Raw genomic sequence first — 20,185 nt, 5'->3', positions numbered from 1 at the left:
ATGCGTTTGTCTGTCTCTACATGCCTCTCCTGTGATTGATTGGTTACCAGACCAGGGTGCACCTCATCCTCACCAAGTGACACACAAATGACTGAGTCCTGCAGACCTCCTGCAAGTCTAGCCAGATAAAGGAGGCTAGCTGCACCATTTAGCAGCTTTTCTCCATCATTTTGTCATAAACATGTTTTTAATGTAAACAGTATTATTCTATTAGCCAAACAAACCTTGCGGGGCAAGCAGTCAAGCAAAATGTGTTGTTCATGAATGGATCTGTTCTATAAAAAGGCTCTTTTATGTGAAATACAGTAGCTGGCTCCCATTTGAGAGCCAGCTCCCTCTCTTCCATTCCTGTCATTATTTAATACTCATTTAAGAAGCCAGACTGGTACCAAATGAAAAGCCGTTGAACAGAATCAGAATCAGGAACAGAATCAGGAATCAGAAAGTAAGATCAAGGTTTACATTGTTAAACCACGACTAAAGGCCTTCACACACTGAGTCGTTTTTTCCCGTCAGATTTTTTTCATGTTAAAAAAAGAAAATCCAGCTCATATTCTAATCATGTTTGCACACTGATGCATTGTTTTTATGCATCTGTCCAAGTCATGTAGATGGTGACTGACTTATCAGAGCACTGCCTGTGCCTTCCTTTCTCTCTCTCACTGAAACATCACTTCAACCATCAGCCCATGTATTACGTGGATATCAGCCTTTGTATTTAACAGATAAAGGCACAAGTTTGTGCTCACAGAGACTGAATTTAAAAGTTGCTCTCCATCTCTCAAACTTAGCACATGAACTATGACGTCTAGCTCGGGCCATATGAATCTTTCTGCCGGGATGCATGGACTCTGTGATTTTTAGGGAGTGACAGAGCCACAGGCTCATCCTTGCTGCTTATTTTTATCGCTGTATGAACACCTCGCCCTACATTCTAGGAATTTTTGCAGTGAGTACAAATTAAACTTAACTGATTAAGTTTCAAGGTTTGAGTGTGTGCCGTTTTTTATTTCTTTTTAAAATTACAAATCCAGAAAAAATGCATCCAGAAATAATGGACTCAGTGTTCAAAGACCTTAACTCCACTGACTCACTACTTGGTGGACACCTATCATATCTGAACATTGTCTAACTCCACTCCTCTAGACTCTAGATAGAGGTTTTTAATCCATGACTACTATGGATTCTTCTCTGTGAGCTTTATAAGCTTTTTGCATTAATGTGTAACTATGTTCAGAACTCAAAAGTAGCTCCCATTTCCCATTTAATAAAACTACAAATGCCACTTGACCAACTTGTAGTTACTGATTTTAATTGATTTAACACCTAGATCTATAAACTGCCAATCACTTGACTGCTCCCTGAATGAAAACAGTCTCATATTTAGTTTCAGATCATCCCAGCTGAGGTCGGTCCTCGCCCTTGTCCCACAATAAGGGTCACCCGACCTCTCTGCCCATTTAAAAGAAAACATAAAACTCTCATCCTGTAAGCCTGAGTCAGGTTTTAACCCTCCGTTGTTCTGCTGCAGTCTCTCCTCTCCTGACGTCAGAGGGTCATTTGAAGAGGGTCTGTTGCTCCTGGTCAGGTTTCCCACAGGCCCAAGGCTGAACCCATCTCCCCGACCCCCCAGGGAGCAGAGGTCACGCATGAGAGAGGAGAATGAAAAGAGTCACTCCTCTGATTTACGACCTGACGTAGCTATAGGATACCTCCAGCTCAGGGATGGGTTTTGTTACTGAGTTGGAGGTAGAACAGAGCAGATTCTCTCCTGCCAGCGTTGGTTTAAGATTTCAGACGTTGGTGAAAGGAGCAGAAACGGTGAAACTGGGTTTAGAAATGGCTCGGTTGTTTGTCAGGGGGGCTGAGCAGGTATAGTGTAGCTCTGGTTTAACTTTGACTGATGCTTTTGTAGTTTGCATTCTCAAATGTCAGCCAGCTGTTGGAGTTTTGCAAATAATTACATAAGTGATTGAAGAGCTGCTGTCTGGATCATTCCAGTCATTCTTTGGACTCATTTATAAGGATTGTATTCAGGTGTTCATCTTGAGTCAATCTGTGAACATCAAATCAAACTGTGGTGCACTCTCTCTGATTTAAGCTTCAATTCCTCCTTAAACATGAAGAATGTTTACACTGTGAATGTAATTCAGTGTGGCTCCACAAAAACAGAGATGGCAGTGGTCTTTTTGCTGGTTTTAATGCCGTTTTTATGTATTTATATAAATACATTTCTTGCTTTTATGACCTCAACAGCAGTAAGGAAAGGCAACAGTGCAGTTTAATTGTACTGTTCTTGTGTACTGCATTAACAATAAAGGTCTATCTATGTCTGATAACCAGTTAGCAGACAAACACACTAATATTACAATATAATGTTTGAAGATTTCCTGCACACCTAGCCCAGTTCCATCTCTCAAATGTGACTACTTGTGGACTATACAGACCACAAGCCCTGTGATTGGTCTGCTGGGAAGCACTCCAGTCTCTGAGTAATGTTTTCAGGCACATTGTGTGCACTCCCAGGTATGAGGGCATATGCCGGTTCTGGCCTCATGATGGCCATTGGCCTGTGCCCTTTACTCTGGTGTGAGATAAAAGACTACAGAAGGAGAAACAACCAGTCGGATATACTTGCTGGCATTCAAAAATATCAAAGATGCATTCTTCATCCATGTTTCTCATTGGCTGAACAAGTACCAAAAAATTCCCTATAAGCAGCTGTACTTTCCATATCCAGTGTCTTTTTTCCTCCCTGCAGTCAGGTTCCTAATACACAGATCAAATACTGCGTTGGGCCTCATCATCTGTGGAGGGCCTCACTTTGAGCTAGTTTTTCTTTTTTCTTTCTCGTCAGACTGGTGGATTATTGATATTACTGAGGTAATGAACATATAGCTTTTACCAAACACAAACTTTGTTGCAGTGTCTGCTCAATCTGCCTCTCTCTCATACTCAGTGTGGTAAAAAAAAACTTACACAGCACAAAAATACTGTCATTACATTTCTCACTAGAGCTGTGCATCTTGACAGATCTCACAATTCGACTATGCTTATCAGGCAAACATTTGAATTTGATTCAGTATCCTAATGCATCAGGATGCATCCAATGCATGTCCCTTCCTTCCCGATACAATTCCAATGCCAAGGTGTTGGGTATCGGCCAATACCGAGTACTGATCTGATACCAGTCTGAACTTTCTAGACTGACTTTGCAGACTAGCAAATTATTTTAGACCTATATTTGATACAGAACATGGCTCAACAAGTGGAATCATTATGTACAGCATCTCTATGACCCTAAAGTTGTTTTTCAGCTGATTATTGAGTTTTATTGCTAATAATTATACAGGGGGCTGCATCACAGCCTCTCTCCATCTCTCTTTTATGCTCTACTCAGGCAGCATGACGTGATTACAGAACAGACCCTCACAAAGGGTAGACATTATGGCAGTTTGCATTCAAGCCAGTGGTAATAAATGATCATACCGTGGTTAAAATGGAAGAAAGACATTCAATATCAGGTTTACTGGTGTGGAGTCCCCAACTGTCACATGAGTTCCATGCTCGCTAAAATGCTTCTGCAAGGGATTCAAAGGCATCGATGGCGTCAAGGGGAAAGCACAACAGCTAGCTTCAAGAGGAAAAACAGCGCCGGTCTGGAAAGCATTTTAACGATTCAGAGAAAAACTGTCATGCAGCCACCATTCTTTGCTGCTGCAGTGGGTTCTTTGGTTCTTCTTCTCTGCTCTAAAAGTGGTAGCACGTGCATGCAGTGCTTGCCGGCAGTGAAGAAGAATTGATTTCTGGTTTATAGCACCAACAGTTAGCATGGCTAAATGAAGCAAAATATAAAGCTAAACCAAACAATACCGGTGCATAAACTCGTGTACTCGCTGATACTAATACCTGCATTTTAAGCAGTATTGGACGTATTTCTGAGAAACCCTACTTGTCAGTAATTTTGACACATTGTACACTCCCCCTACTATTCATGTGTATACTGCATGCCCCTCTATTTTTTTTTTTTTTTAATCTTTTTTGTACTTTGTATGCCTTTATTACGGAGGATGAAAGTGGATAAAGGGTCAGAAACAGTTAAGAGAGAGTGCATGGGGTGCAACCTAAACGCTAGGCAGTCTGCACCCCCTGTCATGCTATTTTTGAACAGTTGACATGCCTTAGATACTATACAGGATATCTCTGGCTAAAGGCAGGATGATTTTATTGAATAAAGTAAATAAAAGCTCAGGCTTCTAACTGAAGTTTTACAATATATTTTCATGTTTTAATAGTTTTTACCTCCCACTGTTGTCTATGTAATTAAAGAGTCTATTTCTCGGCTGGGCTGGCACCAAAAACATTTCCCTACATTGCTCTACTGTGCGTATGATTGTATATGTGGCCAGTCAATGTGAACTGGACTGAACGACTCTTGGTGGTATGTTCATTTTCAGTTGATTCATCTACAGTCCTCCACACTTGTAGCTTTCTGACGTATCTAGCACATCACTGACAGGACTGTACCTCAGGAACAGCTGCTAATTTGCTAACATGGACTATTATCTCCCCAGCAGATCACACAGACCTGAGTTCCATTTTTTGTGCATGTTGAGCCTCTCTGTCCCTGAGTCATGAGTTGAGCGTCTCTCAAGCGTAGACGGTCTGCTGGAGCTGCTGGCGCAGAAGAACTAGGCCAGATTTTACACACTTCACAACCCATGCTAACCCTGACACACATTATTGCATCTCAAAGCAAGGAGGAAAAAAATCCCTGCTACAAATGCATCACAGTTTCAGACCACTCGGACATACGGCATTGGTATTTGACCTGACTTCTTGCACCACAGCTAGACTGGAGGTTTTTATATTCAGAAAGAAGCTCATGTTTTCCCTGCCTGATAAAATCTTGTCGTGACAGCTGCAAGAAGCATTCGAGAACACAGTGAGTTTAAAACTTCAGGCAAGAAAGGGAATCAGATTTTCATTTGTTGGCCTAGAAATGAGCCTGTTGTGCTTTATGGCTGGGAGGGCTTTCAAGCTAGACTCCACAAAATGAAGAAAGTAAACCCACAATCACTCGTGTGTGTTGTAGCTTCTGTTTGTTGGTGATTAAACTGCTAAGAATAGTTTTGTAACATTGCAGGAGATTTAGTTAAACTCAGTTTATCTAGTCATAATTGGGTCAGAATAATGCCTGTCTGGATTTGCTTGTAGGCAGAAGTGTAAAGCGGGAGGTCCTTTAGCCCCCTGTGGTGTTTTTTAATGTGAGCGAGAAACCACATCAGCAGCATCAAAGCCTGAAGCTGAAGATCCCTGCCAGTTTGCCCTCCACTTTTCAAACTACTAAGCACTTTTAGAGACGTCTTAGACACGTATGCAATCTTGACTTTATCCTGAAAATACAGTAAACCCTAAACCTCCACCATTGCTGTAATATAGCGATCTGTACCAGCTGCTGTCTGTTTACTTCCAGACGGGCTGGGGAAGAAAAGCAGAACCCAAAACATGACCATATGTCCAAACCTTGTCCTGTGAACCCAAAACAGGATGTCACAGCAGGCCCTCCGGTCAGAGTAACCGACACAGACGGAGACACAGGAGGCCTATTGTTTTGTTCTGGTTTAGGAGAGAGAAAGAGGGGAAAGGAAGTGTGCAAAGGATGCAGAAATTCATCTTGTGCCTGCTTATGTGAGTAATAACTTTGCATATGTTGTTAGCAACTCTGGAGCCATCCGACAAAGCACTTTCAAATCTTATTTTCAGTGTCTGCAGGAATTCATTGTGAAGTGTCTCTGGGAAGGACCTTGCTGGATATAGGAAATCACATTTTTTAATTTAAGCTGTCTGCTCGAGCGTAACAGAAGATGGAGAATCTTCAGACGAACCCTGGAGCTGCTCCACTGATGGAGAATAATGAAGCAACTTGTAGCCGAACAGCTCAGACAGTCAGTACATTTTCATATGCATGAAGTCAAATGATTGTGCAAGTGCAACTAAAATGACTGTAATCATGTAAGTCCGGCTGAAATTGTACTGAAGGTGCACTCAAACTAGTCCCAGTTGTCCCATACCATACTGGAGAATGCTTGTGCCCCCCTCTTCTAGTCCCACAATGGCCTGTGCTCACATATTTTCATGGTCTGGGCACAGATACATCATCACGTTTTTAAGTGTACAAGATGTGTGCAGCCATGGTTTAACATAATAGTTGATAGGAACGGTTGCATTGTTTATGTCATGCACATATTGCACAACCCCGCAGGTGCATGGATAATCACACCTTGCAGGAGCACACCTCTTCTACCTGTGTCATAGCCAAACGGAGTGAGAGCATCTCTGCAGGAGCACTCACACTAGCCAAACTGGACTCTGGGGCTCATGCATGCTTGGGCACGGCACAGACTGCTTTATGTGAGTGCACCCTAAATTAAATTTTTCAGAGTCAGACTAAAGCCTCATTTATGCCTGTTTATGTACAAAAGTAGATCTTACTATTGTGAACAATACAATGTTAAACTTCAGAGTTTACTCGTTGCTAACTTGTCAGATCAACATGAAGAGGGCCCACAGTAACTATCATAGCAACTTTCTTAAGAAATCTTGTGGATGAATTTACATTCAGACCCATCACCTCTGAGAATGAGATCATTTTGACCCTGTCCAACATCAGATGTGTGATAATGGTCACCATTATGGTGTCCCTTTAAAGTCCAGAGATATTCACATATATATTCGTTTATTGTACTTGCAGCCTACATGAATTTTGAACTGTTAATATGCTTTTGCACTTTTTAGGTAGAGTGCTGCCTTTTGTTTTTTGTCTTATCTGGACCTTGAGTCTGTAATAGAGTTTTGAATAAATTTATGTTTGCTGAAAGGCCAGTATATTGCTGTCTACTGTAGCAAAGGTAGCTCTCTCCTGCTGTGCATGTAAGGCCACCCATAAGGGGGGATGGGGAGCTAAGGGGAGAGTTAAAACTGGCAAAAATTGGGTTGAAAAAGTGATGGGGGGTGGAAAAGTGAAAGGGGCTGGAGAGTGGAAATGGGTTAAAAGACACAAAAAGGGGGATAAAAGGGGCAGAAATTGGTTAAAAGCAGTTCAAAGTGGCTAAAAGGAGCATTAAAAGTGGCATAAAGTGGCAAAAAAAGTGCCAAAATGGGTTTAAGTGGAAGAAATTGGTGGTAGAATTTTGCAGAGACAATGGTGAAAATGGGGTTAAAAGTTATAATAATTGGTTGGAGGGGGTTACAAAAATGCAAAAAAATGAGAGTAACGCGGAAAACCGTTGAAATGGGGTTGTAAAAGTGGCCAAATGGGTTGAAAGTGGCTAAAAGGGGCAACAATTCCTGGATCAAGTAGTGGAAAAAAAAGTGGAAAAAATGAGCAGACAGTGGTAAAAATGGAGTATAAGGTGGTAAAAATTGGGCACACATAGTTGGTAAAATGGTGAGCAGGAGATTAAAAGTGGCAAAAATTGGTTAAAAGTGGCAGAAAGTTGCAAAAAGGGAAAAATGGCTGTACAGAGTAAAAAACATGGGTTTAAAAATGGCAGTAGAGGGTTGAAGCAAAAAAAGTGGAAGAAATGAGTAAAAACTGGTGAAAACAGGCAAAAAAGGAATACATGGTACTTTAGTATAGAAAATTTAACAACTTGAATATGATGAATTGTTTTTTAGAATTTGGACAGTATGCAGAGTTTAGCTGCAAGTTATGACAGTTAAACATTAAACATTGACCAGTACTGGGTGTCTATGACTTCTGTTTTTCCTGTCATAAATTTAGTAGATTTTACTATATATTTCTACTAAATCATGACAAAGTTTAAACTTCTGTTGTTTTGACAACCATTTCTTATTCCTTCACAGGAAAAATGTAGATTGTGCATTCAGCTAAAAAGTATTGAGACATGATTTTGCTTTGACTTTGTTTCTGCCTCAAGATTTCATCTGGAGTTTAAGAGATTCTTGTCAGCTTAAATTGAAACGTATTTCCCCCCTAACATTTGAGCACGTCTGACCACTACATGAGCAAACAAAAGCTGAGTCAGGACTAAAAAGAGCGGAGGAGGAGGAGTGTGTGAGGAGGAGTGCAGACAGGGTGGAGGGTCTGCTCCAGCGTAGACACAGCATCAGGCCACACAGAGACCTTCTTGGTTATAAACACAACCTGTTGCGACTCTCTCAGAGCGGAGTATGAAGGGAATGCTAAAAGGATTAGCGCACAGCCACTTGAGATAATGTGAAAAATGAGACGTGATGTGGTGGAGGGAGGCAAGAAGAGTCAAGGACGAGACGTCTTCACAACACAATCAGCCGACCATTAGGCCTTAAGAAGATTAGAGAACAGTTCAGACACTGCCTTTTCACTGTGGTTTTGCTCTATTTCTTCTTCTTTATTCCAATAATGTGAAATATTTGCTGTATTTTCCATAAAAACACAAACATTTGGATTCCTGGTGGTGTTAAAAAGCTAAACCTGTCATATGGGAGTATAACTTGTACAGTTTTATGTTGTTAAAAAGCATTTTGATGTTCTTGTCAGTTTTTAATACCACTTTTCATCGATAGATTATATGTTCTTTTAAAAAACGCCAGCTGTTTCATTAGACAGGTGCTTATCTGAGAGGATCTGTCAAAGATGGAAAGAAAATAAATGTCAAATATTAGTACAAAGATATAAGATATAACAATAGCAAGCAAAGCATGCTTGAGTTTATATGTACCATGAAATTATTCTGCCACGCTACAATGGTGCTAAGAAAGGAATTGGTGATGACTCATACATCACTGTGATGACAAAAATACAGGAAAAAACAGCTGATGTGTTGTATTGTCCTTCTTGTAGAGCAGTGTTTATTTTGACAGCAATTTTTTGTTTCAGTCTTAATATTAAAATGTGGTTTAGTTTTAGTCACATTTTAGTCATTTCTACCCTTTATAGTTTTACTTTTGTTTTACCCATAAATCCCACAAACACTGGCCAAGCCCTGCAGCACCACGGTTTTGATTTGCTGTTCATTTCGACATGATTCCATGATCTTACTGCTGGTGCCACAGGTGAGTACATGATGAAGTTAAAAGGTTAATGCTTGCTACAAAGAATCTGTGGTAAAACTCTGTTGCTTTGAACCTCAAAAGTTAAATTTTACCAGTAGATGGCAACGCTGTAGCTCTGCTACCCTCTGACCTCTCTATGACCTTATGCTGAAAGATGAGTCGTAATGTTTATATAGAGATGATTTACGATCGGGAGTGCATTGTGTTGTATCTTTAAGTTGATTGGATACTTTGCACATCTTTCTGGCTGTTTGGATTGATCAGTTCTTCGTGGATTGACCTGGTTTGTCAGCGCTGAAAATGTATCTCCAACGAAAGAAAGCAAAGTAGCGGTTCTGGGACGCGCTGGAGCCGGACCAGATCACAGGAAGTGGAACTGCTCCAGTTGACTTGAGATGGACCGATTTGCTCAGCAGTGCAATTTGCATGGGGGATTGCGGTGCAGGTTCGTCGATATAAACTCAAAAACATTGCAGTCCAGTTTTAGTCCATAGAGAGTGATGGCATTTTTGTCTTCACTTTTAGCCAACAAAGGTATTGTCTTTGCTTGAATCTAGTGCCAAATCATACTAGTGTCTTCTCTGCCAATGGGAACCCTACTTTCTCCAGCTAGTTATAGTCAAGTTTTTTCTGGGTTTTCTGTTACATTGTTTTTTTCTATTAATCATGGTTAAATTAGTCATTTTTCACATATTGCTACCATCTTTAATATTATAGCTATTTTGTCTTCCATTGGTTGTTCTGTTGTTTCTCTTGTCCCTCTGTCTCTACCCCCCTCTTCTCTCTTCCTGCTTCTTAGCTTAAAGCTGTGTAAGATCGATCCAACTGATGACAGACATGGAATCCAGTGGCTTTGCAAGGTTAACACACAATCTGCATTGCAAAAAATTGTGGGGGGTTTGCTTGCAATTTTTGACAATTGAAACAAGGCAGACCCCAGCATTGGCTGCTGGGGGCTTATTTTTTCATGTCCTGGTTGTTTTAGTATTGTCATATCGAAGATTAAAGATCTAGTTTCATGACAACTTAGCACAGTTATTATAAGACCAACCCAAAGTAAAAGAAAGACAATAAATGAAAGGCAGTAACACAGATGGTTTTCTTACGTTTATTTGCTGTGTGCATCATACACAAACATCTTTGGAATAAAAGATACATCTCTTTTTAAATCAAATAAAAACAAATCCTGAATTTAAGGAGCTAGTCTGTAAACATGCAACCAAAGGGAAGATGAAATTTTAAAAATTAAACAGGTCCAGGTTTTACTTGGTGTTGGGAAGAGTGTGCCATGCTGATGACTAATACAGAAACAAAACTTTTAAAGCTGTAGGTAATTGTGTAAATTTATCACATGTACAAATATAACGTGCTTGGAACGCCTCTCAGTCTAACCTCTGCATACCTCGGCAGACCTCCAGTTCATATTTCAGTGGCATCCTCCAGGCCAAGCAATGGAAATGACCTTTAGTAGAGATAAAGTGAGAATCACTAAAAGATGGATGGACTGAGGTAGGATCTGTGGTTATCAGAGGGAGGAGGAGGGGGGCCACTTGTTTTGATGGGAAACCGGCTGACTGAGCCAGCTGGGACGGTTCAACATCTGTTAAGTGCCAGATGGTGAAAGTGACATCCAGAAACACAGCAGAGCAAGGGTTTGACAGCTTGAGCTCTGCATTTAAGAGGGGAATTTATGATTTTGGGAAATTTTCTTTACTTTTGAGTCTTATTTTGGGATGTATAGAGTCGGATGATGTGTTCCACCAAGAGTTCTGGCTTGGTTAAGTACAGTTTGGCACAGTTTTTCTTGCAAACCCTCAGCCATATTTGTCCAGCCTCGCTCATAGTGATGGGAATTTCAGCTCTTTTTAGCAATCTGGATCATTTGGCTCTCAAAAGAGCTGGTCTTTTGGCTCCTAACAGCTCTTGGTTTGGTACCAGTATGACTTTTTTATGTCTGTTGAAGATAAATTAATATGTGAGAAAGGAAAACTGGCTCTTAAATAAAAGCTGGCTTTAAGGACCACCTTTGTAGAGATCTTGATCATTTGCTTCAACTCTAAAAAAGCTAGTCTTATGATTACTAACCAGCTCTTCATTTGGTACCTATTTGCCTTTTTTTATGTCTATCGGACAAAAATAAATATAAGAAAAAGGGAACTGGCTCTCAAATGGGAGCTGACTTTAAGGCCCTATGTATGGTTCAAATGTACGCGGACCAAAACTTTAAATTTTTGACATTATAACATTGAAAAGTTGAAAATCTGACTTTTGTTTCAGTTTGATTTCTTGTAAATACTTTAAAATTTTGTAATGTTTTCATTTTAACAATTTTTAATTTTCTAATGCCAAAATTTAAGACTTTTTGAAGCCTGAAATTATTTTTTTTTCTCATAAATTAACAACTTTCAAACTCTTAAATTTGAGTTCATTTGGGACTTTTTCAATCCCAAAAAATGTCCAAGTTTTTGCTCAAAAATTAACAGATTTTCTTAATTTTTTTAATCCTTTAGGGTCACCCTAATATGCCTTCGTAAATTATTTTTCTAATTATGACTTTAAAAAAACATATGCACATCTAATTTTCACAACGTCACCGCGACAGAGTCCCCCTTGAAATCTTTGGCAACCCCCTAGGGGTAACTTGATCCGAGGTTGGGAACCAGTGGCTTACACTGGGCGGGCACATTAGGCCCTGTGATGAATCCTTGGCACCCTACATGCTCAGAACTTGTGCACATGACTGTAAGTGCACTTTGTATGCCAACAGAAGGGTGCCAAAAAAGTAGGATATTATATGAATCTGTATTTTGGTACCTTTCCCAACTTTTGAAACTGGAAATGCTAGTAACTGTGTACTGTACCAAACCAAATTGAACCAGACTCTTGGTGGAAACACAGCTTTACTGTGTTAATTATTTGCCTCCAAAAGTCTAGTTCTGCTCAAAGTTTTCTTCTCCTGCTTATCAGACCTCCTGCTTTCTAACAGCTGTGAACACATAGGAAGCATTGGCTTTGTTAATCAATAACTGTGTTAAAAGTGATTATTGGACCATGTTTACTGTGTGAGAGTTGACCCCCTTTAGAGTTAAGAAAATGAGATGAAAATGATGAAAATAACTGGCCTCATTGTCTTCAGTGAGGCAGGTGCTCCTTTGAATCCTGCTCAGTGTTTAATATTAAATGAGATGAATCTCTTTAAAGACTTAAAGCTATATCTTTATCTTTCATTTCCTCTCCTGATCCAGTTCAGTGCATTAACAACCCCACAGGGGCGTCCCGCATGTTTGTTCCAACGCCTGCGTTTAAGGAGTAAAAAAAAAAAAAAAAAAAAAAAGAAAGAAAAACACACAATCTTAACTGGGACAGATCCGAATGAGGTACTCATGGTTCACTTCACACTCACACTAAAGTTTTCCAGTTAAGAAACAAAACATAGCTTAGTGGTTTTCTATTTCAATTTAGTCATGTAGGGAAAGTCATGGTGTCGAGGACAATAAATTGTGTCGACTCAGACATGCATGTGCCTTGTTTGGGGTCTGATTCCAGATCAGTGTTGATTCCAGTTCAGTCAATAACTGTAAAAAGCTACAAACAGAGAGGACGTCAATGCCCGCTCTTAACACAGCCACACAAACAAACACATACCAAAACACTCTGCTGGGAGAAATGGTTCCAGTCACCAGTGAGGCCTGTCTTCACCCATACAATACTTCCATAGGATCTATATAAATACAATATATCAATTTGACAAGATAAAACTCGTAGCAGTTTTCCTTTATTTCAGGAAAAAGTCTCTTTGGAGAAACAGTGGAGTAAAGGCGATCATGTGCTGTGAAGTGCTTGTCCTGTGTGGAAGCAGTGGAATCTGAACAAACCCGACATCGATACAGTCAATGAGATTCAAAGAAACATCATTTTGTTGCAGCTCTGCTCAGAGAAGCTCAGCTGCTTTGACTTGCATTGATGCTTGTGTCTCAAAAATAGAACAGGGTCCCTTTTTTTCTCTCTGTGATGCATTGTGGCATTGCTTCGAGCTAATCACAGCCCATACTGAATTCAGTGATGATTCAATGCTTTGACTTTTGGTTTGAAGTGCATTCCAGCAGCAAATTTCTGCAGAATGGGTAAAGCTCTGCAGAAATGAATGCCACATAAGGTGGTTTAAACCACCGGCCATGTTTACTATTTACCAGAAAATTAACCTTCAGACTGTCTGCACTCCACAGCACGTGGCCCTTTATCCCCGCATTAAACCGTCGACTCTTTGGGTCCTTCTCGAGCAGCATTCTTACACCCGTAAAGCCACTTAATGACACGAGCATTCCTCTCAATTATTGACACTCCAGTGGGGATCTGATCAGCCAGCTCCTCCTCAAACAATCCGTCTCCCGAGTGGCGGGAAAACTCGCTGGGTTCTGAGCCCCCACAGCCGTCTCCGTTGACACTACGGAGCGCCAACGACAGCGTGTCTATGGAGCTGGCGCCAGAGAGGAAGTTCTCCCTGCCCAGACGCTCTATCATGTCCATGTCCAGCCCGCAGAAGTCAAAGAAATGCTCCTGTTCTGAAAGAGCAACAGAGCAGCGGAGACGAAGGTCTGACTTGGAGCGCTGCAGCTCTCCAAACCGTTTTCTTGGTACTGGTGGAGGTGACGCCCGCTTCCAGGGGTCATTCTGATCATCAGGGTTACTTGAATGGTTTCCATTGGTGATACCATTGTTCTCCCCATCATTGGTACCATTTGTAACTCCATTCTTTGTTGGTTCGAGCAAAGAGCCAAACCCAGGGCTTGGGATGGACCCTGGGCTGCGTTCTTGGTCGGTTTTACTTGACCTCCTGCTCCCTAGTCCACCATCAAGATTGTCTTTTTCATTGGTCCAAGACATTCGTGATTCTCCATCCCTTGATGACACTTTCTCCTCCCCAATCACCATCTTCTGGACTCTTCCTTCACCTCCGCTACTCTTCTCCCTCATGGAGCCTTGGAAGAGGCGGCGGACGAAGCTATAACCCTTCAATTCTGAGTTATTGTTCTCTCCCTCTGCTGCACCACTAGGGCTCTTGCACTCTTTCTTCTGTCTGTAAATAACAAGTGAGTCCGGCCTCAGCATACGTTTTCCCGTGCTTCTCCTGAGAACGGGAGCACTGTGTGGTGCCACAAGAATGTTTTTCCCAGGAACCCTTGGGTTGGGAGGCAGTGCATTGTTCACATTGCTCCTGTTGTGCGCCTCAACGTCGACGGAAGTCCGCCTGTTCTCCTTCCTGGAGTCATCGTTTTCATTTTCATCTCTTGAGTTGAAGGAACCGGAGAGTGTAGAGAAGGCTGTGTTCGATGACCGCCGAGGGGGTAGCTGTGGCGTCATGCTACCAGGGGTGGAAAAGGCTCGGCGGGGCTGCGGTGGTGGGGTGGCACAGGGCACCAGTACAGGCTCCTGTTTGGTGTTGATCACCTGCTGGGTCTTGACATATTTGGCTTTATCCGCCTCAAGTCTCTCTACGGCGCTGATTGAGCGTCCATTGCCTCCACCATCTATCTGCCTACGCAGGTAGTCTGGACCCTTGTTGAGGAGTCTCAGAGGAGATGGGGACCCAATTGGTGTTAGGGGTTTCATTTTGATTTACTGAGCTGGGAAAGACATCAAAACTGGAAACCCTAAATGACTGACGGTTTCTGGTGTCCCTCAGGGAACAGTTGTGGGTCCTGGTAAAGTTTTGCCGCTCTCATTCACGTTCTCACAGTTCTTAAATCTTCCTGGAAGGAGAATAGCAATGCAGGACACCGCAGAGTCAAAGTTTGGTGTAATGTTTTCTATAGATAGCTGGAGTCTCTTTGTTGGGCAGTGTTAGAACCCAGACAAAATGATATCTCTATCCAGTATTTATGCAGGCATTTGGATCAGCAGGCAGGGCACAGGAAAGTCCTTTTTTTGTCAGCCAAGATCACTCCCAAATGAGACGCTGCCTGCCCACAGCGCAGCAGAAAATAGACGACAGGGTGCACTTTGAAGGGTTTACTTTTTTCTCCCCCCTCTTTTTCTTCTCTCTTTCTGTCTCCCAACAACACCCTTCTCTGTTGATCTTTTCAGTGACAGCAGCCTGGAAAAATAAGATATAATGGCCTCAAATATTTGCTCTGCGCCGGCTGTCTGAGGTGAGCTTGTGTGGTGCCCGTCGTGGTTGATGTGACTTGAGGGTGGCCGGCACCAAGGCACTTGGTTCGTCGACTGACAGATGGGGTAGATGCAGATCTCGTCTTTGTCCTGGCCTCACCTGTGTGCACCCCTGGGAGAGACAGAGAAGGAAAGAGTGGTTTTAGTTTGAGGGGTTATTCTCCAGGGCAAACAGAGGAGGCCAGATGGCAGGAATGACGGTGGTCCCTAAAGCTGGGCTCAGGTTGTGCTTACTTAAAACTGGAGGGAGTTGCATGAAAGGAGAACACGGAAATAAAGGGCTGACACATGAAAGAACATTAACCTTAAATTAAACAGGAAGAATCATTGCTGACACTCCTGTCTAAGTCAACAGTCTATGAGCAAATAAGTAAAGGTTAAACTTAGTCCTAGGTGGAGACACTACCACTAAACCAAGAAGATTTATGTCTGGAGACAAACCACTCTGACAACCCTCACTGTCACTGAATGAGGAGAACGGTTTTTTAAAATGGGAATTCAGATATAAATATCAACTAGAGTGGAAGCATTGCCTTCTGTCTTTGGTGACTCATTTGTGTCTTTCTTCATTTACTTGTGTCTATTTTAAGAATAACAAAGGCCTGTTGTCCAGACAGTGCTGCACATCTTGTACACGTTTGATAAAAGATGAATGGATGCATGAGTGTCTGTTATGCAGATGGACGACACGTCTACACGGAATATTCTATTAATGCAGTTGTTCCTGGGGGAGTTTTTAGCTGCTTACAAAACAGACTTAATTTTATACCAATGCTTCTTCTTCTTTGTCCTAAGGCAGTGTTTTTCTATTGTGTCTAACTTTGTTTTATTAAAATGATAACTTCTGTTAATTTGAAATTAATCATAAAGTTCTTTGTTGTTTTGTTGTTAAAATTGGTGGCATGAGCCCAGCCTTTAAAAAATGCATAAACATTCATCCCTTTTGAAGTGACTGGCCTAATTCAACAGAGGTCCAGCCGGCTGGTGCTAGTATTCTCACTATTAGTGAAATGAGGATCACCCGAGTGTAGTGAATGTGTCTAACAACATTGTAGTATAAAGACACATGCGTCTGGAAGGTCCAGTCACTGGTTAATCGGTATTCCTGGCTACCATTACACCATGAAGACAAAAGAACACTCCAAGCAATTCAGAGTAAATGTTATTGAAAAGTATAAGTCAGGGGCTGGATACAAAAAAAATTCAATGCTTATCAAGAAATGGAAGGAAAATGTGTGAATCTGCCAAGATCAGGCCATCCTCACAAACTGCGTGAGCGTGCAAGAAGGAGATTAGTAAGAGAGGCCACCAAGACACCTATGACTACTCTGAAGGAGTTACAAGCTTCAGCAGCTGAGATGTGAGAGACTCCGTGAGAGACAACAACTGTGGCCTGAGTTCTTCACCAGTCAAAGCGGCAAAGAAAAAGTTGCTGGTGAAGAAAACTCACATTAAATCTTGACTAGAGTTCGCCAAAAGGCAGGTGGGAGACTCTGACACCAAACACCGCACATCACCACAAACACACCATCCCCACTGTGAAGCATCGTAGTGGCAGCATCATGCTGTGGGGATGCTTCTCAACAGCTACCCCTGGAAGGCTTGTAAAGGTAGAGGGATAAATGAATGAGAGGAAAATCCTGAAGGATAATCTTGCTCAGTCCACAAGAGAACTACGGCTTGGGAGAAGATTTATTTTCCAGCAAGACAATGATCCGACGTTTACGAAGAAAGCCACACAGAAAAGGTTTAAAGAAAACAAGGTGAATTTTCTTGAGCGGCCGACTCAAAGCCCAGACCTTAGTCAAACAGAGAGTTTTTGGATGGACTTGAAAAAGGCTGTTTTATGCTTTATCCCTGTGCAAACTGACAGAGCTTGAGCAGTGTTGCAGAGAAGAGTGGAGTAGAAATGTCCAGATGTGAGTGCCTGACTGAGACTTATCCACACGGAGGTGCTTCTGCTAAATACTGACTTGAAGGGAGTGAATATTTTTGCAGTCACTTATTTGATGTTACGTGTTTTTATACTGCTTTGAGGATAAAAATCTTTCTCTTTTCTTTTCTGAGCTCTTAAATGAGGTAGCCTCGTAAAGTGCTGCTTAAATGAACTAATACACTTCTGAAGCAATAACATTTTCATAGTCACATTAACCCGTTTGTTCTTCAAATTAACAATCCCCTTAAAAAGTTAAATGATGCTTTAAAACAAACATAGAGCATGACTGTGAAACCGAAAACCAGGGTTTGTTTTATATGATGAGTTGTGTGTAGAAAGGCGTTTTGCTTCTTTTATTATTTGTGCATAATCTCAGGGTGAAGCAGGAGGAGGGGATGCATGCCTCTATAACAGGGTAGGCTTCACCCAAAGAGTATTTATAGCATGAAAACAACCCAGCACGGTTTTCATGCATCTATATCTGTGTACATGTGCATGTGGTCATGAGTTTATTTCTGTCTGCTCTAGTTTTGTGCCTGAGCTTATAAGCATATATATGTGTGTCAGTGTGAGGCAATAAAAGGCTTCCCTGTGTCACATTCAAAGTTTGGCTGCAGATTAGAAAACCTTTCTGTCATGGCCACAGAAATGAGTTTACTACGTGCAAATTGAAAATGCAAACAATCTATCATATGATCATAAAGATGTTAGACAAAGCCTGTTTTTCTTTCACCTCCCTGTAAAACACATTTAGTGTCCATCTAGAGAGATAAAAGCTCCACATCAGGAGGTTGTTATACTGTTGTTCTTACTGTTCCTACAGGTCTGTCAAAGCCTTATCTTATTCTATTTTAACTTTTCCTTCACGTGAAGTGAAACAATGGATAACCTTCAACAGGAAAAGAGATCCATCCTTTAAGACAAATGTGACCCCACTGATGATAAAACACAAGAAAACACTGAACCTCAAGTTTCCTGTCCTACATTTAGCCTTTCAGTTGGAGTAAAAATGAACAATTGTGTGACTGGACGACATTCGACAAAGATCATGAACCGAATTCAAATCTGAGACATTTTTGTATGCACACATCAGCACTTCTTTGCAAAAATAAATCACTAAAATGGCATGAAATCATCACCAAATCCAGATCAAATGCTGGTGATGTCTTACAGTAAAACATACTGTAAAGATCCAAAAGGGATCCAAAAGTCACTTTGAGTTTGGATTGAAAAACCAGAGGAAAAGCATGTGGAGCTATTCCTAACACTGTGTCTGGTCTAAAGTAAGTTTACGGCATTATAATCATTTAATTTAGTTATCAATCCATGCCTATTGCTGTCCATGAGCAAAAATGTACACTTCAACATGCCTCAGTGTAAAAGTGTCTCATATTTACACCTAAAATCATTTTGACAGCACTCAGACTTGGTATAACTTTAAGAAAGTGCAATACATAAGCTCATATCTGCCATGTAATCTGGAGTATAAGATGGACTTTAATAGCTATTTTATATCTAAAAAGTAGTCTGCCTAATGCAGACATGCTGACATCACTTTAAGTACAGTCTATATCCGTCTTGCACCGTAGATGACCCCCACAATTAAAATTCTCCACCAATCATTGGCAATGCAAGCAGCTTATTTACAACCTCCACTTTTTAACAGTTTTTCTCCTTCATTAGGTCTTAATCCTGCATTTGAAGAAATCAGTGATATTCTGTTCAGTGAAATAACCTTGCAGAGTGCTGCTATGATTAAAAAAAAAAACTCGTAAATGTTGTTGTGTCTGTACTTCACAACTATCACTGTTGGCCGAGAGCACAACTATTGTACTGGTAGCTAGCAGGTGTGTTAACAGCACACTGTGAAAAGAATATGCATCAAAAGTATGGGTCCTATGTTGATTTTCAGGCCCCATACTAATAGTTATAGTCAGTAGTTCATGAGACCAATACCTGATATTTGGAATCGATATGCATTGACAGAAGAAATTAACCATAAGTATGTTTCAGTTATTTCAATGTTAGGTTTACAACATGTGATCAGAGGTAGAATTTAATTTCCTTTCAACTAACATCAGAGCTATAGTAGCGCACTTTTTTGATTAATTCATTTTATCAATGATTTGTAAAATTAAACACTAATGCAGAAAATCTGCCAAATGCCAAATACTGACCCCGATAAAAGGCCAGGCAAATGATTGGCGGACCCTTAAGCAACAGAGCTACACAGCTGCACAGAGCCGACGTTGCATTTTAACCTAAAGTAGCAAACCTCAACACATCAATTTCAGAGAAAAATACAAAAGATATACTGAAACCTATTCATAGTATTTTTAGACAAAAAATGAACCTGTTCAGATAACAGATGGCATAACATGCCACATCCAAGATGGTGGCATGCATGGCCACAAGAAGTTGTTGCTCCTGTTTTACACATTTTAAATTTTCAATATTGACATTTCAAGCTGTAAATTATTGTTATTCATAGTTACTTGTAAAGCAGCTTTTATTTTTTTGTATTGTTGTCTTGCACATCAGTGTAATGACAATAAAGCTTGTTCTTGTGACTCACTTTTGATAAATTAAGCAAATATTTTTCTCCTGTTGGTTAGTATCACTCTAAGTTTAACCCAACTTAGAGTGTCAAGTAAACGTGTACTGAATATATAGCTAGGCATGAAGCATTAGAAGGTGACAAGTGACATTAACATCATCATCCACCTCCTTTGGTTTCATCTCCCCTCACAGACGATCTCCAGCCTGTCAAATGGCACCCCACCATAAATCCACTGAGGACGCGGTTTAACAGCCAGCTAGCTCTTTTTCCAGATGTCGACTGTCAGGGCTCGGGAAAGCCCACCATTATTTAGGTAAGGATCCGGGAAAACTGACTTGTAACAGGTGTGGAGGGGAAAGGATCTGAATGGAGCATGAAATGAGAAAAAAATGGGTAGAAAACACTGGAGGAAGTGGGAACAAGGGTTATGGTGTGGGGCTGCCAGGGTGGGGTATTTATTG

The 20,185-nt window shown here is 41.0% G+C and overlaps 1 protein-coding gene across 1 annotated transcript in view; it reads right to left on the bottom strand.

The window, feature by feature from the left end:
* Positions 1 to 10,167: 10,167 nt before the first annotated feature.
* Positions 10,168 to 20,185, bottom strand: part of fam110d (family with sequence similarity 110 member D) — a 29,024-nt gene continuing 19,006 nt past the window's right edge. The window contains exon 2 of the mRNA XM_041792467.1: positions 10,168 to 15,340. Within this exon, the coding sequence (XP_041648401.1) occupies positions 13,309 to 14,670 (1,362 nt within the window). The 5' untranslated portion in view covers positions 14,671 to 15,340 and the 3' untranslated portion in view covers positions 10,168 to 13,308. The remainder of the gene's footprint in view (positions 15,341 to 20,185) is intronic.

Source organism: Cheilinus undulatus, linkage group 8 (assembly GCF_018320785.1).
Source record: "Cheilinus undulatus linkage group 8, ASM1832078v1, whole genome shotgun sequence".
Classification (NCBI taxonomy): Eukaryota; Metazoa; Chordata; class Actinopteri; order Labriformes; family Labridae; genus Cheilinus; species Cheilinus undulatus.
The sequence above is the reverse complement of the archived record's forward strand: the minus strand, read 5'-3'. Positions and strand labels throughout refer to the sequence as shown.